This window comes from Pezoporus occidentalis, unplaced genomic scaffold, assembly GCF_034315485.1.
Source record: "Pezoporus occidentalis ecotype Australia unplaced genomic scaffold, CSIRO_AGI_Poc_V1 ctg95, whole genome shotgun sequence".
In the NCBI taxonomy this organism is placed as follows: Eukaryota; Metazoa; Chordata; class Aves; order Psittaciformes; family Psittacidae; genus Pezoporus; species Pezoporus occidentalis.
The window spans coordinates 767,214-794,651 of NW_026916315.1; the positions used below are offsets into that span (position 1 = coordinate 767,214).

General features: G+C 43.1%; 1 protein-coding gene across 11 annotated transcripts in view; it reads left to right on the plus strand.

Annotated features, from left to right (window-relative positions):
• Positions 1–27,438, plus strand: part of TP63 (tumor protein p63) — a 162,065-nt gene that overhangs the window by 101,496 nt on the left and 33,131 nt on the right. For all 11 annotated transcript variants that reach the window (XR_009962314.1, XM_062606297.1, XM_062606295.1 and 8 more), the window contains one exon: positions 8,976–9,230. Coding sequence is in view for 10 of the 11 variants with exons in the window: in XM_062606297.1 (XP_062462281.1) it covers positions 8,976–9,230 (255 nt within the window). In the remaining variant the exon portion in view is untranslated. The remainder of the gene's footprint in view (positions 1–8,975; positions 9,231–27,438) is intronic.

Sequence of the window (27,438 nt, forward strand, 5' to 3'; positions counted from 1 at the left end):
CCACAGTTGCACCATGCTTCAAAGAGTGGGTGTGGGGGGTTTATGTGTGTGGCTTTTTTTCTTTTTTCCTTTTTTTCTTTTTTTTGTGTATGCTTAACTGCTTGACCTATTTAATTTGCAGATGATCTGGAGTCTGAATTTCTTGCTCTGACTAACATGCTACCTAAGTTGAGTATTTTACCTTGGTAAAACTAACTAGCTAGCTAACTTCAACTCCCGGTGCTATTCTGACCCTGATTATTGTCCTTGTGCCCTATGGCCATACTTTGGTGGTTACAGTGTCTGCAGCCTTTCATTGTTCATGACACACAGATACTCTGTCCAGCCTAATGCTGCCCTCTCAACACAATAAAATGTTGCATGTCTGAAATGACTGATAACCATCGATGGTTAGTGTCCAGTAAAGAGGTCAAGAAACAAGGCGGCTTTAATCAACTACTGTAGTTTTCCTCTGCAGTCCCTGTTTCTCCATCCCACCTTCCCATTTGTATTTTAATTGATTCTTCTTACATTTAAAGACTTTTTTTTTCTCTCCAGCTTTTCAGCATTTCCGTACAAACTCAGCACATAGGAGGATTTCTGTACACCTGGACAAGCAATGATTCCACAGTTCTTCTCAGACACTGAAATCAGGAAAAAAAAAGCGCCTTGCTGAAATCTTGCAGTCTGTCTGTAGTTTTCCTGATGTAGGTCTTTGTCTTCCGTTAAGTTTACATCTCTTGGGAACATGAGGGGGTTCCTTTCCATATCATCTGTACTTACAGCTCTTCAGATCTTTGTTGACATTGTGTTGTCAAGCTGGTAACAAGAGAATATAGGAAACTCTCAGTCTCTATTTTATTTTTAGGAGCTGAGTGTTTGGGTTATTTAATCAATTTGCTCTAAGATCGTGAAGTTCTGATGTCTCGTGATTTCTTGCACTTCATTGAGATGATACGATATGATTTTTCTTTTTTTCCACCTCTTTTTGCTTGTATGTTTTCCAATTACATGTCAAATAAATTGCTGTGCACAAGCTCAGAGTAAGAAATGACTGTGTGCAGAGGTCTGGATCTTGGACTTTTCCTGTTTAAAATTCTCTGAATTTTCAAAAGAATTAAGCATAGCCTAGATACTAAAATGAAAGGTCTGGCTTTCAGAAATGAAATTGTTTTCTACAGAAGGAGAGCTTTTCTTTCAAGAACCCAATTCAGTATTTTTTTTTTGGGGGGGGGGGGGGCGGTGGTGGTGGTGGTGTGTTTTGTTGGGTTTTTTTTTTTTTTTTTTTTTGTGGGTTTTTTTTTTGAGTTGCTTTAAAAAAAAAAAGCCCAAACCACAGGCCTAGGGAGGTCAGTGATACTGGTTTTGTATTAATTGGAAAAGATGTAGAAATATTTATACAATGCAGGATGTCCAGATTTAATATTTGTGTGGAGTGGAAAGCCCTGTCATTCTGACAGTCCTCGAATTAGACAACCTTTTTTTACATGAACCTGTGGCAGGTGGTAGAAGTCAGGAATTACAGGCATTCCTGCTTTGGGCTGTGCTTGTTTTAAAAGGAACCCTGCTTCTGGCTGAAAAACACTTCTTGCTGAGTTTAATGAATTAACCAAGGGGCAAAACTCAAAAGATTTAGCTGAAAAGGAAAACAATTACAGCTGGGGGGAAACAAGACAACTCCAATGCTTACAGACCTTATGGGTGGGCAGAAACTTGTCTTCATGTTGTTTTCCATTAATTTGTCATCTTCTCCAAGCCTAAAAATACCTGCATATGTGGACTTTAACTTGAGCAGGAAGTTCTGCTGAGTTCAACAGAACAGTGTCTCAATGGAAACAAATGGGTTGCAGCCTTACTGGACATGGCTCTTAAAATTGTGCTGGTTTTGTAAATTTAAGAGTGTAAATGAGGTATGGCGTGCAGACTGAAATAGCTAATCCCAGTAAAAATTGCCCAGACTTTCCTCCCTAATCCCAGTATACATGAAATACATTTGCAGGACAGTTGTGGAAAGAGAGATATACACACTCTCTTAATTTTTTTCTTCCCTTTATTTTTTTTCTTTTTTTTTTTTCCTTTATTTATTTTTTGTCAGGAGACTTGCCCCCTTTGGAAGAAGAATATTTGTTTTTCTTTATTCTTGAATTTAGTGTCTTAAAATTATCGTGGTTGTGCTTATTGCACAGCTTTGTAAACCTCAAATAGATCCCCTCCTAAATAATACAGGAGACAGTATGCAGAAATATTTGTGCTCCCAGGTGGGATTAAGCTGATACATTAAATGTTTGGTTGTGCTGCAACAGGTCTAATAGCTAGGACAAGATTACTGACTCCAAGGCCTCTTCTAGTACCATGCACTCCATCATGCTGGGAACCTGTAATGCTACTGGGATGTGAAATAGTCTCATCTTTTCCTGGAAAAATCCATGACACAACAGTGAGATTAGTCAAATCGGACTGATCTGTTACAGTGTTAAAAGTCATGAGACATAGTAATTAAAGCTTAGGACCTATAGTGCCTGTGGGCCTATCTTGGTAATTGTTGATAACTTTGGTTCAACCAAAGTTATTTGCTCCCTCTCTCTTCACATTGAGTACATGGTGCACACTGTAATTTTATCTGTGGGCTTCCAAATGTTTGATGTGTTTAGCTGTACAGTAGCTCTGGGGAAAAACCTCTTCAAAACAGATCTACAGGATTTGTTTCCATTTTAGAAATAGAGCTGTGGAGAGCGCAGAGGCCAAGAGACCTGTTATTGGCTCTCTCTGGGGATCTGGGCTTGAGCTGATGTAGAAATACCTGTGCATGTCTTCTTCTCATGGCTTGGAGAAATGTCCAAAGTAAGCTCATTCCTCCTGAAAGGAGTGCAGTCCAGATGTATGCGAGCTGAGTGGAAAGTCTGATGCATGAAGTTTTTCAGTCTCGCTTTTTTGATGAGAAAAGTGGCTAGAGATGCAAACCAAATCACACCTTTCATTGTGATGAGTGAATTAGATATCTCTTTGGGCTTCAGCCCTGATCTTAGCTGAGGGGCATGGGTGGGGCCTTTATTTTTTTGGCACTTCTTTGTAATGGCACAAGCAGCGCGCCTACGTCGCGTATTGTATCAGCTGCCTTCTGAGCAACTGGCAAAGATGCATAGTCTTGCAGTCAGCAATATCTTGATTAATAATTATGATAGAAGCACTTCTGTTGAGCTTAAGCGCTTTATTTCCACCCCCTAAAATCCTTTGCTAAGAAGGCCTGAAAAAACAGGTTGATTTAAATTTTTTCTTGATGTATTTGTGGTATCTGTCTTCTGATTTTGATAGGCATTGAGCACTCTGGAAAACATTCATCCTACTGCTCTTGAGAGCTGTTCCCCAGCAGGAATCTGATTCTCTACTTGGTCCAGCACTGAAATAATGTGTAAATTGCTCTTACTGGTGCACCAGCTCTACAGTCCTGCAGCTGTTAGCCCTGGTGCATCAGCTGTGGTACAGTTAAGGACAAATCCCAGAATTAACAAACTGCCTTGCAAAATCTTCTTGTTTATAACAACCTTGGTAGTTTATTAGTTTCATCTCCTCCTGTCTTTAGAGAATAAGCACCAGTGGTGATGTTTTGCAAAGCTTTTTCAGTAGCTGGACAGTGCTTTTAGCCACATAGATCTAGCACTGAAAATTGAGATTTTGTTGGTTTGGGTGCACAGCACGGATGTGCGTTCTTTTGTTGATACGGAGAAGAGTTTTGGTAGGGGTGGAGGCATCTAAGTGTTCTACACCTGAAGATGGTAACTTTTCCTTTATTTTCTCAAGTGGAGAAACTCTCAAAACTGTCTTTGAAATGTTGATAACTGGGTGGTTAAAAGCAGGAGCTGTGTATTTTAGGGGATTTTTAGCATGGAAGTCCCCTTGAGAACTTTTCTTCACTTGTGTTACTTCCCTTGTGCTTTTATACTGGTGAGTGTGTGTCTCATTGCAGATCTCGTGTTGATTAACACAGTGGCTTTAAAAGCGGGCTGTGACCAAAGAACTGGGTTGAGCTTTTGCTAAAGGGCAGGAAAAGAAGGGCCCCAACTTGAGTGGGTTGGGGAGTCTTCCCTGGCACATCAGAACCTACGTGCATGATGGAGCATTTGTATTGCCCTCTTGTGGCAAATGACCCAGTGCCTCTGGGGTCAGGAGGATTTCTTCTTGTCCACCACATTAGTTAGGGAGATCTGTCTTCCCAGCAGCAGAACCATGATTAAACAATTGTGCAGTTTTCAGTCTGCGTTTTAATTCAGCAGGCTCTCCAGTGAAACCATGATTTTCCCAATCTAGAATTGTGAATTAGTATGAAAACCTGAAAGTGAAGCTGATCAGATGTAGGAAGAGAAACTGAAAGCTCAAGATAGTGGGTTTTTTTCTTTTTTTTTTCTTTTTTTTTGAAACAATGTTCCAAAATACATAGTCTTCGATCTAATTGTAGCTCTCTAATAATTTGCAGTTAAGCTTGCCTGAAGGTTTCTGTAATGCCTCAATGATACTAACAAGTTTCAGAAACTTGATGGTGAGAACAAAGGCACTGAAAATTAGTCTTTTCTCTCAGCTTTGCGTGCATTTCTCTTCACTAAATTGCGTTTTCCTTCTGCCAGAAATTGGTGGTGGGATTACATCCTGCAGTTGTTTAAACAACACCACAGCAGAACATGAGCATGTGCTAAATTCTGGGCTGCCAGCCTGTTGAGAATTGACTTTGAATTAAATGCTGTTGTGTTTCTTTCTGTAAATGGTGAAAGGAGGCTGTGAGTGCACACACCCTGCAGACCCCTCTTGGAGAGCAATGCCTTGCAGACGTGCCCGCAGCTCCTTGTTCTCTTTGTTCTCGCCATCCGCAGTGTGGCTGGGGCGAGGGGTTTTATTGCAGCCGGCGAATTCCTGCGCACGCCTTTGCCGGGCCTGCTGCCCCTCTAATTGTTGTGTTGTCAGAAGGCGTGTGCCTCCAAAAGCCTTATCTGATTCCTCCAAAAGCCTTGCAAGCAATTCAGATGTTGACCCCTTGAGCGCAAACAACTCTCCCCCTGCCTTGGGGCATAGCTTCGAGATGAGGGTTAGTGCTCGTGTGTGTGCAAACCCGGCGGCTGGCTTTGTCACCTGCCTGGGGAGGGGAGCAAGAGGCCAGGCTGGTGGGACTTGGAGGGGGAGAAAGGGAGTCCAACAGCTGCTTATGTCAGAGCGAGGATAAGTGCAAGGAGATTAATAGTTATTTAAAGAGTAAATGGGGACATGGCATTCGGCTGTGGCATGTGAGTGTATTAAATGCAGTGGAATGGCTGCTCCACTGGTAACATTTAGATAGATGGTCCCTGGACTGAAAGGAATGAAAAGGATCTTTGATTCTCTTAGGGATAGCTTAAATTTTAATGCGGCAATTTTTTTTTTTTAATTTTTTAAATTATTTGTTTCTACTTCCAGGCAGCACCTTCAGCATTTCCAGGCTGTTCAGTCCTGTTAACACCAACTGCCCATTTGATGATCTTTCTCCATCATCTTTAGTAGCCTGGGATTAGAAGAAATAGTTTTTAAGTGAAAGCTGAAACACTGCTGTCTGTATGTCTGAACTGTTTTAGGAGGCTGTTTTCATCACAGCTGCCTTTTCATCATTTGCTGGTTAGGGAGTGTGTCTGATAGCAATCTCCATGAGGAATGAAACAACTGAGTGATACTTTTACATTTTTGAGAACTCTTCAGGTCTTATTAGAGTATTCTGGGGCAGGAAGGCAGGGAGATTTATTATTTTTTTTTTTTAATTAAATACAAAAGTATTGAGCTGGAAAAAGGTTGTTCCTCATGCAGTACATCAGCATTCTGTCTCCTTCCGTACAGAATTAGCCTCAAGGGAAGACACATACCAGAAGTCCGTTAAATAGGTCTTGGCTGGCTGAATAGCCCGCAGAGGAGGTGAGACATAACTGTCATCTGCATTGCCAAAGCTGCAGTCTTCTTTTGGAGAACCACCAGTCTGGATTGTTTTCTCCTGTGTCAACTGTTTACCATACTTTGAGTCCAATTGCAGATGCTTGCTTGCCCATCGAATAGGGATGCTGGGCATTAATAATATCCCTGCTGCTATAGATGGGGAAACTGAGGCAGGGAGGACAAATGACTAACCTGAGGCAACACACAGTCACTGGTTCACCCAGGATTAGGGCTCAATATGTAATTGCTTTTATTGCTCTGCTGCCTAAAGGCCTCAGACAAAACAGAGGCCCATTAAGCAGGGCACTTTTTACATAGTGAGGAGCAATCCTTGCCCTGCAGACTTTGCTGCCTGAAGTAGGTAGAGGGTGGAGAGGGAGGTGAGGTGGCTTGCCCAAGGACACAGCCTGTTGCTGACAGATCAAGGGAGGGAACCAGCTCTTGCTTCTCTCTGCAGACCATCCCAGGTTCCAAAATGAAGTCCCCTGTGCTGTTACCCACCTGACCTCCTCCTTCTCGGCACAGCTTATAGGAGCAAGCTGATCCATCTCTGGAAGGTCCTATGTGCTTCACTGAAGATCACAGAGCCCCAGCCTCACCTTGAGATTTTAAATAAAACTCCATAAAATATCAGCCTCTACCAATGAAACAGACAGTAACCTAAGGAAGAGCTCTAGTTGGAGTTTAAATTTCTCTACTTCCTTCTTTTGCGGAAGGACAGCTGAGATCACAAAGTATTTGAGCATAAGAAGGGTACTTCATCCTTGCGCAGGGATCAGCCTGTTTTCCTACATGGCTGAAATGATTGACAAAGCTGGGCGTTAAATGGCTTGTCCAAAGTCCCTGGGGAGCTCAGATGATAGAATCATAGAATAGTTAGGGTTGGAAAGGACCTTAAGATCATCTAGTTCCAACCCCCCTGCCGTGGGCAGGGACACCTTACGCTAAATCATATCACCCAAGGCCTTGTCCAACCTGGTCTTGAACATTGCCAGGGATGGAGCATTCACAACTTCCCTGGGCAACCTATTCCAGTGCCTCACCACCCTAACAGGAAAGAATTTCCTTCTTATATCCAATCTAAACTTCCCGTTTAAGTTTTAACTCCTTACCCCTTGTCCTATCACTTCTGCCATTTCTTTTCAGGGCCATGGAAGAGTGATGGTGTGCTTCTCAAAGCTTCCACAGGGCTGGTGGGAATCCCAGTATTGGGAAAGCTTTTTGTTACAAGTCTTGCGGTTGGTGCTCTGACTCAAGAAACCTTTGCTGCTTGGCTGATAATATCAAGTTGTCTCTGGAAATGAAGCAACTGTTGGAAAGAAGAGGGAAGTAGGAGAAACTGACTGAAATACTAAGATACATGTGAGCTTGATGGCTCTGGGTGGGATTGAAGCTGTAGGATGTGGGGGGAAATGAGGTACATAGGCAAGGGGAAGAACCAGAGCCCCTTCTGCCATGTCAGCAGCCAACAGCAGAACCAGGTTTTAGTGCTGTGTGTTTCTGATTGATCCCAGAGCAGTTGGGGATGGATACCACAAACTTTTGGATGCTGTTCTCCCTGAGCTGGGCACAAACTACACCCTTTGGCACACACAAGAATGAGACTAGTGTACCTGGCTGAACTCCATGTGTACTGCTCTCCTGCGGCCCTGTCTTAGTGGCTAGTGCCTGGTACTTAGGAGGCCTAAAAGCAGGGTAATTGTGTAACTTTCTTTCCCCAGAGAACTTTCCCAGCTTCCAGCTGTTTGTGGTTCAGAATTTTAAAATCAGATATGCTTGACTTGATAGATTTTTCTCAAGCAAAACTTGTCTAATGCCTTTTTGAACGTATGTAGACTTAGTATCCGCAGCATTTTGTGGCAGGAAATGCATGTTTATTTGTGGGCTTTGTGAGGAACAACTCTGTGTGTGTTTTAATCAAAATCCTGCTCAGGATGTCTCCGTGTTCTCTAACTCCTCTATTAGGAGATCATGAAAATGAATTTCCTATTTGCCTTTTCCCATATAATTTATAAATTTATTCACTTCTGTCATATAAAGTTCTACCTCTCATTTAATTGTCTTTTCCAGGCTGAAAAGTCATAATCTACTGCTGTATTACAGGAAGGCATTAAAGGGGTTTGCTGATTCTTGCCACCTTTTTCTGAACTTTGCTCCCTCTTCATCTCTTTGAGGTGGGGGACCAAGGCTACATATAGAACTGAGGGCATTAGGCATGTTGTTTTTCTGCTAACCTCTCCCTAATCTATCCTTTGCTTTTCTGTGCTGTATTCCCTAGCCTTTGTTTTTGATGTCTTCAGTTGTTTCATATGTTCTTTGTACCTGAAGGCTACTTTTGGGGCACAACCATATCTGCTCGTTTATGTGACACACACAGTGGAACTGCTACTTCTGAAGTATGTGCGGAAGCCTTCCATGCTGTGGGCTTCCATGCTACTTGATGAGACCTTTAGTTCCTTCCTGCTACTGTGTGACCAGTCACTGGGAATGGAGTGCATAGTGCAATCTGGTTAAGTGCTATGAACCTTTTCTCCAGTGAGCATTCAGTGCAGTTACTGCCCGAGTCAGAGGTCCTAAATGTCTATGGGCATAGCAGGACCAGATCCGCAAGAAGAGGAGCAATCTTTGTGTAGAGCGCAAGACTGTCAGATGTAGCCTTGTACAAGTTAGAGCCAGTTGCACTGTAATGAACCAGTGATTTTTATCAGGTCCCTCCAAAAAGTTCTCAGTCTGGGTGTTTCCAAACAAAGGGACTGTATCTGCTTGAGATGACTTGCTGCCCTGCGAATCACATCCGTGTGATGTGCAAGCTCTTTTCCCGGTTTGGCTGTTGACCCACTGTGTGACTGTGAGAAGCTGTACTTTTTCTGTTTCAGTCAGCAATGTAAAAAGGTGTATATCCTTTGCAAATCTCCTTTCTGTTAGTGTGACACATCATATATGGTGGTGCTGAGATTATGCTGTGCATGCTGCATTGTGAAGGCCATGCTGTAGCTTGCCAGCCTGTGCTAATGTTTCTTCTGTAACATTCCTGTGTATCTCTTTGCCTCTAGCCGCAGTACACGAACCTGGGGCTCCTGAACAGCATGGACCAGCAGATCCAGAACGGCTCTTCCTCCACCAGTCCCTACAACACTGAGCATGCACAGAACAGCGTCACGGCCCCTTCGCCTTATGCCCAGCCCAGCTCGACTTTTGATGCCCTCTCACCTTCCCCAGCCATCCCTTCCAACACAGACTACCCAGGACCTCACAGCTTTGATGTATCATTTCAACAGTCTAGCACAGCAAAGTCAGCAACATGGACGGTAAGGACGTAGCACCACTTTGCTCCTTATCTGGCTTCAGTTCCGATGCCAGTGGTGACATTATTCATATGATACATAGCCAGGCTTATGCAAGAACAGAGTGACCTGTGTCCTCTTCAGTGCATGACATGTCACACACAAGAGAGAGATTTATCTTGGCTGCTCAGGGAGGGTGTGGTGGGAATTTAACCCTTAATAATAACACTAAATCCCAGGTGAATAAAATGCCTTGCAAAATGACAGTCACATAAAGTCCATGTGTGATGAAACAGTGGCTCTCCTTTTGGGTCTAGGAAGTATGCCTGAGTAAAACATGAGGTAGGCATAAGCATGGCTTCAGCACTTGCCTTGGATTTCTTCAGCATCCATGGATTTGCATGAGGTTGGGTGTGTGGGCTGTGCCGCAAAGATGGAGGTGGTGCTCCTTACTCCGACCCATGGAGTGCAGGGCTTTTTCTCCACATCCTTCCCTCTTGCAGCTGGTGCAGGAGCCCCTGTGAGCTTTGCTGAGGTTTGCTCAGCCTTGTGGTATTTGGGTTATTTGCATATATGTTTATTTCTTTCTTAATGCTTTGCTCTTGCTGTCAGAATAGTACCTTTCTTACGAAAAAAAAGTGTGGAGCCCAGCTCCTGATTTTTGGTGGAGCCAGCTTGGTTGTTCCAGCTCTAGAAACTTCACACCCCAGGACATAGTGTGTCTGGAGCCAAACATGCTCTTGCAGTTCATGGCTCTAGTCTAGAGATGTTTGTGATGGAGAATATTGCTGTCTTAAAAATGTTCAATATTTGCCTTCCTCTCCTTCAGGTGTTTGAAGTAGGTGCAGTGAATAATGTCTTACCCTGTGCCACCTAAGTAAAAGCAGGGACTCAGAGACTTTATTAAACAGAAAAGATACACTTCCTACCAAAAGCTAAGACATTAATTTTTTTTTTTCTTTCTTTTTTTAAACTGAGGAACTACTTTCAGCTCAAATTTAAAGACAAGCTAGCTGGTATTGCAACTAGCAAATAAGCTAGCCCATGTGCTCCAATCTGCCACATAATAATAAATCACCAAGTTATGCATACTTTAAAAGCCTTTTCTGGTAAAATTTATCTAAAATTGGTAACAATAACTTTGTTCAGAAAATTGTGTTAAATGGGGCTAAAATTTGATAGGTCTGCTCAAGACCTAATTTTTTTGTTTGTTTACATGTCAAATGGTGAAACATTTTTAAGCGAGATTAAAATGATATGTTTTCGTTATCTGTACTGGCAGTGATACCCCGCTATAGTCCACACTTCTTTTCATGTCCAGGTTTCTCCCCTTGCACTGTATGCTGTATTTTCACTTACCTTTAGGTAAGGAAAATGTTGGTCAGCTCTACTTGCTGTTTCTCAGAGCAAGAAAATGCCGCCCTGGGATTTTTGCAGGCTGTTCTGAAGGCCCTTTGAAGGAAATATGAAAAGTTGTTCTCTTTTGATGCATATGGTACAAAGAATTGTCTAACGCAGCTGCAGGGAACCAGAGCTTTTGATGCTGTCCTTTCAACTACTAAAAGCGGTCTTTTGAAATGAGGTTTGAACGTATGTAGTAGGCTGTTCCAGTGAAGTTGAAGACAAGTGAACTACTTGCAGGCTTAAAGTTAAGCAAGCACTTCAGATGTTTCACTGCAGTGATAATGGTTTTCTGGGATAGAGGTAGTAGTCAAAGATCAGATTACATGCTGTCTTTGAAAAATAAATAAAATGGCTCCTTGGTGACTACAGTTGCCAAACATGTGCAACCTGGGGGAAAACACATTTTGCTTCCCCTCCTTTTCTGATTTGGACCATGCTACAAGCAGATAGTGTGCTCCCTGTGCCTGTTGCAGTCTGTCTAGGTTTAAATTTGTGTATTTTACTAAAGGAATGGACTCCCAAACAGCTGTCTGATTAGGGATGAGTGAGTATGGTCCAGGTGTCCCTGCAGTGAGCTAAGTGACCTAGATTTAGCTGCTCATGCAGGAGCTGGTAGTGTGCTATATGTTGGCAGTGGATGATGACAGTCTTGTGGTGGTGGCTGGGGACCTTCAATCAATACGCCTTTCACAGTAGAGCATCTTTCTCTCTTCAGAGCTCTGCCCTTCTGCTTATTAATCCACCAACTCATTTCACATGGGCTCTTGAGCAGTTGGTAATATGCGTTCGACAGCTTTATCAGTGGGGTGGGTGGGGAAGGACGTGAAGGCTCTCTTTCCCGCTGCCGTCCTGAGAAATGTGGAAACATGCATGAAATGTTGATGAAAGGAGGAGTGATTTCCCCATCCTCTCGGCAACAGCAAGTTCTCAGAGTTGCTCATCCCCCCCATGTGACTTCATATGCTTTGATTAATGCCTGTCGTCTTTTTTTAATGATGGATTAGGAACTTACCCAACTGGAAGAGTTTCTTCCATTGCAGTGACCTATTAAAAGTTTAATTACTTGATGGCCCCACCCTTATTAAGAGTCCAAAACTTGAAAGCCTTGTTTCTTGGCTCTTTTTTTTTTTAATCCCTCTTGCCATTCCCCAGGGTAACAGTATTAAGTAAAGGAATCCATTGTATTGTATTTTTCCCTTTTTGGGAGAGGATGAGCCAGGCAGACTGACTTCGCCACGCTGGGAAGGTTTGGTGGTGACTGTCAGGGCATCTACTGCCCTGGCTGACAGCATGCTTCACTGGAGCTCCTCTGAGCTTCTGGGCTGAGTCATGTCAGATTAGGTCATGGGAGTGAAGGTTGTGGGCTTGGTAAAAGGGCTGGTTTATTTCTCTAAAAAGCAAGAGCTGCTTTCATGGGAGGATTAGAGACCTGTGAAGATGCTTCAAATTTCTCAGCTAGTTTGTGCATTTAGCTATTTAGCTCCTGATCTGTGTGCTTTGGAGGTGGTAATCTGGAATCATGTGTAGATCCCAAGGCTGCTTCTTTTGGAGATGGGGAAAACAGACAGGATACTCACTGAGTACATGCTATGTCTCCAAAAATTGTCCTGAAATATTTGTTTTCCCTAACTCCCCTCCAAGTTCTGCAGACTCCTTCTATGGGGCAGATTTATTGTCCCAGGACAACAGGCACCCTTTGCCAAGTCAGCAGTATTTGTATAGGATAGGCTGAGGGAGATGAGTGTAACATCAGGATTGCTTCTCTGCTCAGGTTTGTAATGGGCTCCTAACTAGGGATTAGTGGGGGGGGGAAATGGCCAAAAACTGCAGAGGGAAACACTAGCTGCAGTTAGGTGAGAGAGTGATTTCATATGTATGAGCAGCTCACTTTGATAATATTACAAATTTTCTCTCTGAAGTCTTCCATGACCTTAAGTAGGAATTCCAGTAAAACATGCTGTCTAATCAAGTTAGATCTTCATTTGTATGCAATGTTGAACTAATTAATGATGACAAATTGAGATTGGATTGCAGAGGACTTTATAAGCATCCTTGATTATCTTTTTTTTTTTTAATTAATGACCTGGGAACACAAGAATATAAGCAGGTTAATCAGTCTTTTCAGAAGGAAAATCTTTAACAATTGAAACTTTACTGAAGTGTTTAGAAACAAAAGCCTTAATAGGCTAAATTGAACAAAGTTTCTCACAAGTTTCTTTCATAGTACAATAAAACCTTCTTGAAAATCTGTGAAGGAAAGAGCCATTATCGTTTGTAATACTGAGATAGAGAGTAGGTTGTTGAGGTTGAGCGAGAAGCTCTATGAATTAGGTGAAGTAAAACCTTAGGCAGAACTGTGTCTCATTTATTGTGGGATATTTCCTCTGTGGATACCCATATTCCCGTGCCTTGCAATATCTTCTCCTGTTTCTGCAGCAGAAGAAAACCAAAGCATTTCAAAAGTTTGTTCCTCAGATTTCTTTCCTTTGTTCAAGTAAGTTGTGTGCCGATCTTCCCCACCCACTCTGAGTGCAAATAAATAAATAAGCAACTGTGCACTGGCTTTTCCCCCTAAAAAAAGATTTGGCAATCACCTGCCACTAGCAGAACCTGTTACATGGGGAAGAACACGACTGCAGTAGGAAAGTAAAAATTAAAGTTGTATGTCAAGGTAAATAAAAGTTAACATTACTGCCAAACACGAGCTATCAAAAAATGAATCGGATCCACCCATCCCCATAAGCAAGATACCACCTTATAAGTCATGAGACACTTCTTAAAAGACAAACAGGTTCTTATTCTCCCCCAGGTTTTGAGCCTTGGGGGTGCATCTACTAAATTTTTTTAACATTTTCTTGGTCATCATGAGGTTTAAGGAAGAGAAGACAGAAATTGCTTTAAGTTTTTAAATGAAAAGAGAAATTTATTTGCAAATTTTTGATTCTGCTGAAGACAGACACCCAGACCTGCAAGACTTGCATAATTCAGGTGTTGGCAATACCTGAGTTTAGCAGTTTATTCTCATGCCCTGCAGTAGGTTGGAGCTGAGCTGGGTTGGTCCTTGCACGGCTTTGTTATGAAATACAGAGCTCTGCAAAGCTGCAATCTGTGTTCCAGTCAGGATCGCTGCTTCTCCTGCTCTGAGTAAACTCGGTTGTACCTGCAGCTGTAAGAAAATGCTCAGATTTTGGGCTTTTCTTTGCTAGCAAAGCTGAGTAACAGCTTGTGCAACATTCATGAAAGCAAGTAAATGGATTGTGCTGGATGGGGTTAGTGTATTTGGAGAAGCTGCATTTTAAGAAAGCTGAAAGGAATGCACTTAAATTAGGCCACATGAGCAATAACAGGTTTTTGTGGTTGGGAGTACAGATTCCTTGGCTGGGCTATCTCAGTCTTTTTATTTCAGATTGTTCCATTTCATTTTAATTTTAAATGTGTTCTGTGTCCTGAACCACCTGGTGAAACTGATTTTCTCCCACCCTCCCATCTCTATAAATGAAATTAGAGGACTGTGCACAAGCACAGTGAAGCGGTGAGAGGGCAATTAGATGTGCACATCACCTTGATTCAACAGTGCTTAATTATGTGTTCAGTGTTCTCTACATAATCTGTTCAAATAATGCACTGTTTCAGTAACACTGGTAATGTCCAGTACTGTCCTGGCTGCTGATTATCTCTCTGCATCATACATTAAACCTTTGTTTTCTGTTGTTGTTTTGGGTGGGTCTTTTTTAAGGCTGGTGACTCTGCCAGTGAACATACATGTTGGGGCCATGCTAAGTGTTCATGTGAAATCTTAGCTTTGTTATTCCCTGGTGGTATGCTGGTCAGTGCAATTTGAGCTTTTCAATTTCACCCTTTAATGTTATTTTTAAAGCTGTCAGGAGAAAGGGAGTGGAAGTGGTCTTGTTACAGGATTTTGAATTTCCTTGTCCTCAGAGGCTCCTAGTCAGCAGTGGTATAGCCTTTAACTGTTTGCACAGGGTGGCTGAGAAGGGTCCTTGTAGGAGACTCATTTGTTCAGAAGGTCTGCAGACCTTGCCAAGAACTTAAACTGGTCACCTGCTAATCCTTTCATGCCTTTAAATGTAGGCTTTCTCTGGTTGCCCAGTAAAGTCAATGCTGATGATAACACCACTTGTTGCAGTAGGAATGAAGAAGGGAAAAGATGCCTGTAATATAAAGGCAGAGAATTGATCTAGAAGGAGAAGGTGGCAGAGGAGGAGATGGGGTTGCAGCCTTCAGACACACACGCCACAGGCTGTGAGAGCTGATGCAATGATGTGAGCTAAGGGCTTGGCTCTTCCCTGATCCCAGTGAAGCAGGAGCATTTCCATATGTGGGCATTTGTTGGATGAGAAGTAGTTAAGGTTTGGCTTTCTCAAGCTCTCCGCATCTGTGCTCACCTGAAGAGGCTGTTTCCAGTACCCATGGAGCAGGCAGGGAGGGTGTGGATTGCCACCATAGGTCTCGTGCAGGGAGAGGTGGTGATCCCATTTTCCTGCTTGAAGATAACTGCAAAGTGTTTCCCTCAGTGTGATATTACAAGGCCTAACACTAAGGCTGTTGATGCATATGTAACTTGGCCTAGGTCATCTGCCTGGAAAGAGAAGAGCTTGTTGTCTTTGAAGGAGGTGCCTTTCTCACGGCAGGGAGGTGTTTTCAAGCTAGCAAAGCTGGGAAGAACCAGCCCACCTGTGAGAACCAGCCAGGAGAGGCCTGCTGGCTTCTGTTTGGGTTTTTATGCTTGAGTAAAAGGAGATCTGAGTGCATTAGAATGTAATTGTGCTTTTTTTCCTCCCTAATTTCTTTGTCACACATATTTTGTTTTTATCAACATTCATCTTCTTCTGTTATCTCTTACAAGCAGCTGTACAGATCCATGTAATAGTTTCCAGAAAATGTCCTAAATGTTCTATGATATAAGCTGTCTTGTTTTGTTTTTTTTTTTTTTTCTTTTTGTATCTCTGATTGTTTCTTAAATCCTATCAAGGCACTATAGACTCCCTGTGTGAATTCCCCATAAGGCATGGAGTTTTGCTATATGCTTTTTATTAGACCAGTATCCTCTGTGATGGCAGAGCTGTGCTGTGGTGTAAGACCATGCTGTCAGGGGTAGTCTGTATCCCATACAGGAAGGATGAAATGGGAAGTTATTCACTTATTATATGAATTAGTATCTGCCAGCACTGGGAACAAAAAATGTGAGTCTCCTGCTTTGTGATGGCATGTGCTCTGCTCTTTAAACAGCACACTCAGTGCTGGGCACTGAGCTTGCCTGACCTGCTGAGACAAAGCAGGCTTCAGATGGTGTGAACATCCTTCTCTTTCAACTAGGATTTGGCTCTTGGTTGCTATGTTTGTGGCTGATTCTCTCCCAGTGTAACAGGAGAGCAGTTAGAGCTTGCCACAGGTCTCCCAGGATCTGCAAGCAGAAACAAAAAACTACCCGAAACATTAGGGTGAAACATAGGAGCATGGAGAGAGTAGACATGGGAAAAGGGTTGCGTGTACCCCAGGGGCAAAAGATCTCTCTGCTATTTTGCACAAGCAATTTCAAACTGTACTGGCATTCCTTCCCCTGCCCCTTCAGAAAACTGGTTTTAAGGTTTTAGCTAATTTTGAAGAAAAATTCAGAGGGAGAGAATTAAGTGCAAGAAGCTTTTGTTTTGGTTCTCAATGAGATTTTTTTTTTTGTCTATGTGGAGAGGAAAAAGTGTTAATTAAACATAATTTTCATCAATGCAACTTGCACAAAAAAGCCCCACCTACTTTCATGAGAAAGGAATAAAGAGAATCGTAATCCCGGATTAGATATCTTTCACTGTGCATACATAAAAACAACACCGTGTGAAAAGGGGGAAAATATATATGTGTATATACACACACACCAAACATACCAATGTGCCTCCAGCAGTATTACCGAAGGAATTAACTTTACAAGAAGCAGCCACAGCCTGGAAAGAAGCCATTTTTCAAATAAAACCTGAATGAGAATTGTGGTTTCAGAGAACTGTGAGAAGGAAGGGTTAAAAAAACCTTTACAGATAAGAATAACTGATGCTGAGAGATGAGTGAATGTCTTGAAGTAGGGGAGGGTCCCTGTTTAAACCACTTTTTTTTGTTTTGTTTTCTCTTCTCTTAGTTAAAAATTGGCTTCTACTAAGAACAACATGTAGGATTAATGTAGTACTTTAAATCTTCAAAGTGCTGCACAAATATTACTTCCCTAATCAGCAAACACCTTTGCTTGGTAGGCAAATCAGTAGGGTAGTAGCCATTTTAAAGAAGGGAAACCAAAGCACCAGAATAGGAGACAAAACTTCTGGACTAATAGCTTTTAGGAGTTGTGGTGTTTGTCTGGTTGGTTGGTTTGTTTGTCTTAATGCTTTTTTGGTTGTTTTGTTGTTGTTTTTTTTTTTGGGGGGGGGGGTGGGATAGGTTTTGTTGTTTCGTTTTTTGTTTGGGGTTGGTTTTTTTTGTTTTGTTTTGTTTTTTGTTTTTTTTAATGCTTTGAGTTTTTTTGTAGTGTTCAGCATGGGGACTGCCTCCAGGCTGGCTTGTAAAAGCTGCTGAGCTCTCCTGCATTTCACAAGTGCTAAGCATGCAAAGCAGCCCAGCACAGCTCAAATTGAGGCATTGGTGGAGTCGCCTCCTTACCTTTCCAAAGGTCATGGCAGGCTGGGCCAGAAGGGAGGCAGGCTGCTCCAGGGCAAGGAGGGTTTCCTAAAAGGTTGCCGGTTTCCCCTATACCATTGAGCTGTATAATTTAAGCTGCATCACCTGGGCACTGTTAGAAGATATTTCAACCCTACAAGAAAAGGTTGTGAAAAAAAAAACCACATTTCAGTGACTTTTTAATAAGTTACTTTTGTGTAAAGGTTTTCAGGTAGGCTGGCACAACAGGTATTGCTCACCTAGCAAAGACCACCCTTGGAGATGATCATTCCTTTCCTTAGATAAGCTGAAGTATCACAGTTGTCATAGATATTATTTCCCTGCCAACTTGATATAGAACCAGCAGCAGTTTGGTGGTGCGCTGAAGCAAGCCTAATTTTGTGTGTGTTGCATTGGTGGTGCTCTCTACGGTGAGGGTTCAGCTCCAGTGCTTGGCAGACCATGTGCTATGAAGAAATTCCTGCTTTAAAAGAAGTGTCCTGGGTAGGGATGTCTTCTGCATAGAAAGAGCATGAACTTTATTATGCAATGGAAATCTTTTCATGAGGTTTTGTTATGTGCAGGCATGTCAGACTTTATTAATGTAAACATAGTAGGATAACTACCCAAATAAGAGCTTAGATCCTCTTGCAAATAGACCTGAGTATTGATACAAACTTCATCATTTCCAGTTGTTAAAGATAAGTGGAACAAAACTTGGTGAAGCCACAGGAGGAATGTGCTACTCTTCTCTCATTTTTTTTCAGATGTATTCTATGAGAGTAGAGTTTTTAAGGAGAGAAAAATATTACTTGTCTGATAAAAAAAGGAGCATTTTATTATCTGCTGATACATGTTATCTGCTGAAATTCATCTAAATTCAGCTTTACTGAAAGCTGAAAAATGTGCTAGAGAAAGCAGCACTTAAAGGCTGACCTGAACAAGTGAGACAGGGCTTGGGTCTAAATTTTCTGGCTCTGTTTTCCCTGTTGATGGCCATGCTGCCTTGGGGCTCTCCTCTCCAGTTGTTCTGTGCCCTGGGGTGCACCACAATTTCCTCCTAGGGAGAGAAGCCACGCTGCCTGGAGATGCCCTGCTACTGAGCAGCACTGGTGAGCAGCGGATTTGGCTCCAAGCCCAGCCTCAGAGGTGCTCCTGCCCTGTGATTTAGATGTAATCTGGGTAATGTTGTGCAAGCCATTCCCTCTGCCTCCATTCCTCCTCTTCCCCCTTTCCACACAGCCACCGTCTACTTTGGGACTGTGTCACCTCGATCCCATGTTGTAAAACACTTAGACCCCTCATATGAAATGCCTGGAGGAGGAACAGCTGGGGACTGCTGCTGGCTGTGTAAGACATATCACAAGCCTCAGCTTTCAGGCTTCTTATTTTGCCTTGTTTGCAGAACAGTTTTTGCAAATTAACTTTTGAAGGAACCAAGATATCTTTAGGCTAAAGCTTGAAACTCCCAAAGTGTCAGTTGGGTTACTGTGTCTCCTGCTTGAGATCTCAAGCTTTATCAGCATCAGGCCCACCACATGTGAAAATCTGGTGGAGGAGAGGGCTACAGAGTGAAGGGAAGCCTCTCCCTTTTATGTAGCCAGAGCATGATGCTGCACCGTCACTGCTGTGTTAGCTGTGGTGGAGAGCCTCAGCAAACTCGCCCTGCCACTTGTCGGGGCTTATTAGCTCAAACACACGAGCTGTGGCTGGGAGCTGACTTGCTCCTGACCTTGTAACAGGAGCAGAGAGAACCCAGATTTGCTATCAAACCTTCAGCCAGAGCTCCTTGGACCTCCCTTAATATATAGCACTGGAAAGTATTCCTGAGGGGAAGGGATGGGAGTGGTGCCACTAGGTCAGTGCCCAGCCTGGAGGGTGCTCACAGAGCCTGTGCAGGGCAAGCAGCACACTGCTGCTGTGTTTTCATTCGAGCATCAGCATTGCCATGGGTGGGAAAGAAAAAGTCTTCCTGTGGGATGTTTGTTGGGTGGCTGGGCACTGAATGACATCTGTTCATTAATTAGTGAGGTGATGGCTGGTTGTCTGATGAGTTCCTTGTCTCCCATCTCTTCTGCTGCAAACTGCTCATAGTACTCAGTCTTTTTTTTTTTGACCCATCCTTGGTGCATTCTTGTGGGCGTATGAACAAAGGGGACCCCAACAAAAAACAGTCTGTGCATTTCTTGGTATCCTACTAAAATCTCACTGTTCTGGCACACATAAGGGAAGAGAGGTGAGAACCCCAAGAAAAGCTTCAGAAGCGTCATTGTTAGTCCTGTAAGGTTTGACAACAACAAAGCATATGGACTGATTGCTTTACAATACAGTTTCTATAAGGAATTAATAAATTTGACCTTTATTTGGCATTCCTTTTGTCTGCTGACTTCTTGGATGAGTAATTTTTGCCCATTTCCTTTGCCATGCCCCTCAAAAGGGCAACAGAAGTTGAAGTCTTCCTTTCTGTGCAAGATAAAGATAGGGAGGCCTGGGCCGGAGTAGTGCTGCTGGCATTTAGAAAAAGAGCAGCTCAATGGGTGAGCTGCGTTCTGGATTGAATTTTCAGGGACATATGCTGGAAGAAAACCATTTCTGTGCTGCAAGTCTTCTGTTGTGAGCGCAAAAATGCTCTGACGCTGTTAGTCACTGTGCTCATCGCAATCTGTTTAATGTGAATGTTTTGTTTCAGTACACTAATATTCTGATGCATGTTTTGCAACTTGTTTCAGCAAAGCTTCCTAAACACAGAACTCACAGGGTCTTTCTCTTAAATGGGATGGCTTGGTAGCATTTTAAGGACTGATAAAGTACATGGCTTGGTTAATGATAAGGAATAACTCGCTCATGACCCGTTCCCTCTCCGCATGCAGGTCTGAGCTGCTGCTAACCACCCATTGCCTCTGAAAGCCAAAGTCCTGGGATGCAGCTTACCCTGAACCCCCCAGATGGTGCCACATCCACCGTGTGACCCCAGCATAACCTGCTCACTGGGGAATTCAGCATTTCTCTGCTCCCCAGAGAATCAGCTGAGCACGTAGGCATGCACTGACTGCCAGGGAGTGGTGCAGGATGGTCAGGTATTCCTGAGTGCTGGGGGCTCTCCACCTATATGCAGCGTGCTGCCTGCAGCCCGCCTGGCATGGCTCAGCAAGGGTGTAACAGTTCACTAAGCTTTTTCTATTACTATTATTTTATTCTTTTTTCTTTATTATTATTATTTTTCCACTGGCCATACCAATCTGATTACACCTTCAAGGTATCATCTGCCCCTAAAGCTTAATTAAGGAGCTCTTGTCTGACTCGTCACTGACTCACCTGCCACTGTATGAGCTCATGTCTGACTTGTCCTAGGAAGATAGTGAAATATATCAGGCCTCTCTGAACTATAGCAGGTTTTTGTTTTATTGCACCCCTGACATTGCTGTTGGCTGCTGTGGAGGTGAACAGAAAGATGACTGCGCCAACTTGGTTACATTTATCTAAGCTTAGTCGCTTGCCTCTTTGTGCCTTGACAAACCAGATGGGGTTTTGCTTGCACAGCTGTAGGTTATGTTAGAGTTAATAAAAAAAAATATTAAAAATTAAATAACCTTTGAGTTTTGGCTTCAGGCAAAGTAGGTGAAATGATGTGTTTTGGAGATGAATGCTCTTGCAGGAGGCAAGATGTAGCTTGCAGGAGAACATCTGCAACCAATCCATTCTATATGAGATGGGGCCAAGACTTGTTTGTATCTCAGTACCTGTTCAAACATGTTGCACAGCAAAAAGGAGTTTTGAATGCATTGAGGAAGGGTGGGTAAGAAGGGAAAGAGACATCAAGCTGAATGTTTGCTTAATAGCTTTGATTTCTTCATTAAACTTTTAAGTACTTTAATAATTTCATTGGCTACTTTCAGAGCACTGTAGAACCTGGGATTTGGGTTCATTTTTGTGTTTTTTTTTTTTTTCTCTTTCTTTTTCTCTTTCTTAAAACAGAGAAAAAACCCTACTGATCTTTGTGCTGCTAAATGAGTTTGCTTTCTGGCCTGGAGCAAAGCTGGTAACCATTTGTTACCTTTACATACCCACCCTGAGGACTGTCGGTGGAAGGGTGTTCTGTAATAGATAGATCAAAGAGTGTGCAGAGATTCAGTTACCAGGCTCACTGCCTGGACACCAGAATGCAGCTTCCCCGTCAAATGTTCCTTGCCTACTATTCCCATTCTCTTTGCTCTGTAAGAACTGAATGTAGAGTGAACATCTAGCAACTGCAGTTTGCAGAGCTTGTCTGCTTGCCTTTAATCGTGCACTTGAAATGCCTCTTTCTCAAGGCCTGTGGCAACGCAGAACAGTTATATGACTCAGGAGCAGCTGAAGTGGTGAGGTTGCTAATAGAGGCTCTCATATTGAGGTTCTCATACCATCATACTGATAGTTCTCATCATCATACCGAGCTCTGCATCTTTTGGGTTTTGTTTGGGTTTGGTTTTTTTTTTAAGCTGACTCCTGAGATGCACATGCAGCTGTATTTCTAGTTTGCATATATAACTAATGTGAGTTTTGAATGAGCAAACTGCGCGTGACCGGGATCTCTTGTCAGTGGAGCGTAGCAACTGTTGGCGAGATCTTTTTCCTTGTCTTATGGGGTGGATTCCTTGCTGGGAATGTGGGGAGAACTGATTCTGGCTGAATAAGGTGGAGAATATGAACACATCTAAAATCCTACCAGAGGAAAGGAGCATGCATCCAAAGTGCTCTGTTCTATGTAGATGGCATGGGTAGTATTTTGCCAGTGTTTCAAACCAGTAGGCTACAACCTCTCTATTTTTTTTTTCTTCCCCTTGCCTCACACCAAATCCTGCTGTGACTTCTTCAGCAGAAGTGCTTGTTTAAGCGAGGCAGCCCTAGTCATATGTTAACGCTCTTCAAGGTCCCAACACCCAAGCAAATTAAGGAACTGCAAGATGCAGAAATGCCTGTCCTCTGCCTTTGATGTAGACGGACCTCTTCCATTGTGCGTTTGCTCATCAGAATGAGGTTACTCTTACTCCTGTGTTTTCATGCATTTGTCAAGTCCCTTTGACTCTCAGTGCTGCTGTTCACCTGTGCTCCCTGGCTGGCTACCAGGAAGGCATCCTACAGTTTGTCCATGCTCAGCAGGCAGACACCCACACTTGGGATAGCCTAAGGCTCCATCCCATGCTGTATGGGCTTGTTGGGCTGTGCCTAGAAAGAGAACTGTTGTGGCTATGAGATGCTGCAGCATTTGTTAGCTCTAGCACGTTGCAACTTGAGTGTGACAGTCTGGGGTCTATGCAGCGATGGCTTGGCAGTGTCTGAGCTCCTTTCTTCTACATGTCACATACTGGGTGAGCATGTGGCAAGATAGCAGTGCCTGCAGCTGCACTATGGGCATGCCTTTAGCAGGCCTTAAGCAAGAACACTGGTTGCTTTTACCTTGCCCTACAAGGAGCATCCTGACCTAGAGAGGTAGTCAGGGCTGAGTTCAGGTGCAGATTGTACCTCACTACCCACGCTTAGGGCTTCAGATGAAGGCTTTAGATGGCCCTCTTATCTTTCCTTGAGTTTGCTCTGCTGGGCTGCATAAAAAGCCTAATGGTAATTCAAGCTGCTTGAACGGTCTCTGTCCTGATGCGCTGGTGACTCATGCAATCTTCCTTTTCTGCCTTCAGAGCTGTGTTGTTGTGACCTTCTTGAGCAACAGCAGAGCTCATCTCAGGAGACATCTTCTTTTGGAGAGAGTTTCCAAAATGGTTGTGTTTTGTTTGCTTGCTTTGGAGGTTCCATCCCAAAACCACCAAGGATGGTGGCCAAAGCCATGTTGTGGAAAGGACACTGTCTTAGTCAAGCATTGGCTTAACTCCCTGGTTTTATCCCTCTCCTGTGAAAACATTGCCTTATTCCCCGGTTCCTCCAGCCACCCCTATATCATACATAGAAATCTCCGTTTGCTCTTTCTCTGAATTGCATGATGTATTTATGCCTCCCAGCCCACTCCTGCATTATGAGAATAGGTCCCTCTTGCTTTTGCAAGGACTTTTCAGGGAATTTGCTCTTTGGAGAGGCAGCACATGGAGAAACATTCATCAGCCTGTGTGGGAATGAGGTATGGGGGATGTATTTTGTTTTTGCTCCCCTTGGCTACATGAGCAGCTAAAACCTGTAACCTACAGGAGTTGGAAGCTCCATGCAGAAAATTAGCTTAGGTTGGTGGAAGAGTTGAGATCACATTTTTCTTGGCTAATTAAAGGATTAAAGGTGCTGAGATTTAGAGTGAACTGTCAGTGTGCTACAGAAGAGAGCCTTTGATGGTTGAATCCAACTTGAGATTAAACAAATTGCATTTAAATAAGAAATATGTGGCAACAGTTGCAGTCTAGCTGGGCCTCTATCGTTTGCTGTCCTCCAGGGTCAGGTAGCTGGTGTGCTGTGACTAGGGCTTCTCCTTCCCCACCAGCTTGCTTCTTCCCAAGTGTTTACCTCTGGATTGTTTCAATCTGTTGCCCTCATGTTTTGCAAAACGGGGCTTACTTCTTCTCACCTAGAGTTTTGTGCACTACCTTACTGGATTATGATCCTGCTGCCCATGCTACAGCAGTAGCATGGCCACATCCTTGTGGTGTGTGTTGTCGTATCTCTGATCCTGTTTAGTTGTTTTGGGTTTTTCTTGCATCCTGGTGCTTTGCTGTCTGCAGCTGGAAACACTTGTTTCCCTGTGGACTCTTTTCTGTTGTGAAGCTGAGTGAAGGAAAGAGTCTTTTGGGTTATGCCATCAGTTTAATGGTGTTTTCCCCTACATAGTGGTGGCTGATCAAATTCTGGAGGGGTGGTTAGCTTCTGCAAGTTCCAAGTCCTTGCTTTCTTTGGTGCCAGCTGATTGTCTTCATTGGGCTGCACTTGCAAATAGCTTGCCAGAGTTGATCCCAGCCCTCCTCCCTCCTTTTTGTTTCATCAAATTCATCAAATTAGTTTAATCAAATTCCATCAAAATTGATGGATTGCATCAAATTCAGAGTTAAGTCTTACCCTTGATAACACTTGCAGTGGTGCAAACTTACAAGATTCACAGTAGCAATCTTGGGACAAAGCTTGCTTCCTGCAAGAGCAGTGATCCATCTGCACAGCATCATGCAGAAAAACAGCACATTCTGTCCATGGAGGTTCCGCACCTTTCTCTGATGCATCATGTATGAGCTGTAAGGAAAACGGGAGTGCCGGACAGTATGAGCCAGTAACTTCTTCTGATGTTGCAACTCTGTCTTGTTTTGTTCCATTTTGTTCTATTTGTTTTTGTGAAGGATGGAGCTTGTCTTTAGTTACCTTCAGCCCAAGTAAGATTGGGGGGGGGTGTTTTGTTGTTTTTGTTTTGGGGAATATGGAGGAAATCACAAAATTGAAACTGAAGAATCTGCTGGGATTCCATAATCACTCAAAAACATAGCATTACTTACTAATTGGGTGTGGTTAGTTGGGAAATCTGACTTTAAAATTATGTTTCCCAGGGAACTATTCCTGTTCTCATTGTTATACAGTAACAAGAGTGCTTTTTGTTTGGGAAAGCAGTCTTGCTTTGAATGGGATAGGTCTTCTCACGAAGCATCCATGGCTTGGGGTCCTCAGAACCTGCAGTTTGCAAACAAAGCAGTCCTGAGCCATCTTCTGATTGTGGTCATGAGGATTTGCATCTAAATCCATATTCGTTCTTGCTATGTTTAGGTCATGCAGTTGACATGATTATCTTTCAGTTAATAAGTGAATCAATTGCTAGGTATTGATTACTTGCTGTATTCTGTTTCCAGTAATTTAGAGACCTGTAACTATGTCATGGAGCATTTGGGCAATTATTCCTGTTGAGTTTACTAGCAGGCTTGCAGATTTGCTTGTAAAGTGCATCCAGGTCCGTGAAAGTTTGCTTTATGCACTTGTGCGTTCTTGCTGAAATTATAAAACAACCTAAGAATTGGCTAAAGCAGGTATAGACTATGTTGTGTTCAAGCCTTCCATTTCTCATGCGATATGTTGCTGCACATCTTCCTTTGGCTTGCATGTCAGCTGGGGTGTGGCTTTCCATTCTCCTCTTGAAGGGTAGGAGATGCAAAACTGAAGATTGTGATTTCTGTAAGAGTGTTAGTTAGGACTGCTTGTAACATTTCCCAAGATCATTGCAAGCTTTCCTCCTTTTCTAAGTGTTGCTCTGCCAAATGTCTGTCTTCCCTTGCCTGCTGCAGTTCTGTAGCTTCAGGGCTGCTGGAAAGCATGAGAAAAGCTGGAGGAATATCCTAAGCCTGGGATGAGCTTGTTGCTCTTCCTAGCAGAAAAGATGCCACATTATTGACCTCACTAGCTGCCTGGGTGTGAGGTGCTGCATTCTAGCGTTGAAGACATCTCAGTGGCCTGATGGCTGCAGCAGTGACACTGCTATGTTCTTCAGTGTGGTTCTTGACAAGCTGTTTCCCACGGTATGTAAGAAAATCAAGGTCTCAGTTCACTAAGGCATTCAACTAAGTGCATAACCTCTAGCACGTGAATATTCCCTGTGAAATCTATTGGATTCTGTTGGAGTCAGCAAGGCTGCTCCCATCCTTAAAGGTAGGCATCTGCTTAAACACCTTGCTGAATCATGTCTTGACTTTGAAAGTAGGCTCAGAAAAAACCGCAAGAGTTTGACTCAAGGACTGTACTTAGCCAGGTCATTGAGGATGGAAGGAGAGGGTTGAGAGAGAGGAGGATCTGGGTGAAATACAGATTCTCAGAACCTTACAAATGCCAGTAACAGCTAGTGACTGTGCTCTTGCCTTTCTTGCCAATCATTCCCAAAGCTTAATTGTATGAATAAAATGTTTAAAGGTTTGACTTAGTCATCATTCATCCTAAATATGCTAGAGCTGCTGTCATGGTTTACTGATCTAGCTTAGATCCAAATTACTACATTTTTGTTTCAGTAAAACTATAACTTGCTCAGGTGTGATTTTCTGTTTTCTCTGTGACTCACAACTAGACTGTACCCTGTTGGGTCGCTAACATTTACAGAAAAGGTTTGGTTCAGTTTGGACCTCCTATCTTCTAGGAGGAGGATAAGGCTCTTATCAGATGGTCTTCATAGAGAGAAAGAAAATCTGTGTTTTGCTCAGTGTCTGTGTGTTTGTTGTCTTGCTCACTATCCTAGCCAGAAAAGCTTTGCTGACTTTTCACTTTAAGTATCAATGAAATGCTCTGCAAGCAGGAGAACAATATTTGCATAGATGTAATTCTGGAAATTGAGTGTAATGTGATCAGGAAATGGGACAGGCCCTGGCTGTTATCATGGAAGAGACTTGCTGCTACCTGCACTTTGTTTCAAATGTAGTAAGGTCTGACTCAGGAAAGTTTCCTGGACGTTAATAGAGAAAGCTCTCTTTTGGCAAGGGACTGGTGCTGACCCTTATGCACAGGAACAAGAGGTTTCTTGTGATTTCATAAATCTGTTCTGAAAGGACTGCTAACAGTATGCTGACAATTTAGAGGGAAATGGTCTCTTTTGGAGCAGAAAGGCAGGGGTGTGTGTGCATGCGTGTGTTCAGGATTTTCTTTTTCTGAGATAGAAGCCAAGGAACAAGGCACTTGTGTGCACTGCCAGTGAAATCTCAGCAGGAAGACATGATGCTACTTGCAAGGTATGCACAAGACAAGACCAGAGGCGCCGCACTGCTTGATTACTGTCAAGGGCTCAGTTAGAACTTGCCTTTGCTCTTTGGCCTGCAGCATTTATGTAGAAATTGGGGACGCTGCTGCTTGCTTCCAAAGCTTTGCCTTGATGGGTCCTGCCCACATCTTAGGCGGGGAGGAAGGGGGGGGGGGGGGCTCACAGCCTATGAAGTAAACAGGAAAATTACTCACCTTAATGATGCATTTCACTGGCATTGCCGCTTTGAGAGCCTGTCAGATTTAATACTTTCTGTCTTTCCTTCCATCGCCTCCCATAGGTGTGATTAATACTTCATTAGAAGGATGAAGTGGAGAGGTATCTGTACTTTCCCTCAGATGAAATAAATGGGGGGGAGGGGAGAGAAAGAAGATGAGTAGGAGAGAAAGGGGATCACCATTTTCCATTGGAGCCACTCAGTCTTTGTTGAGAGTACACATACAGAAAAGTGCTCATTGACTGACCTGGCTGGTGGCCCCTTATGTTATC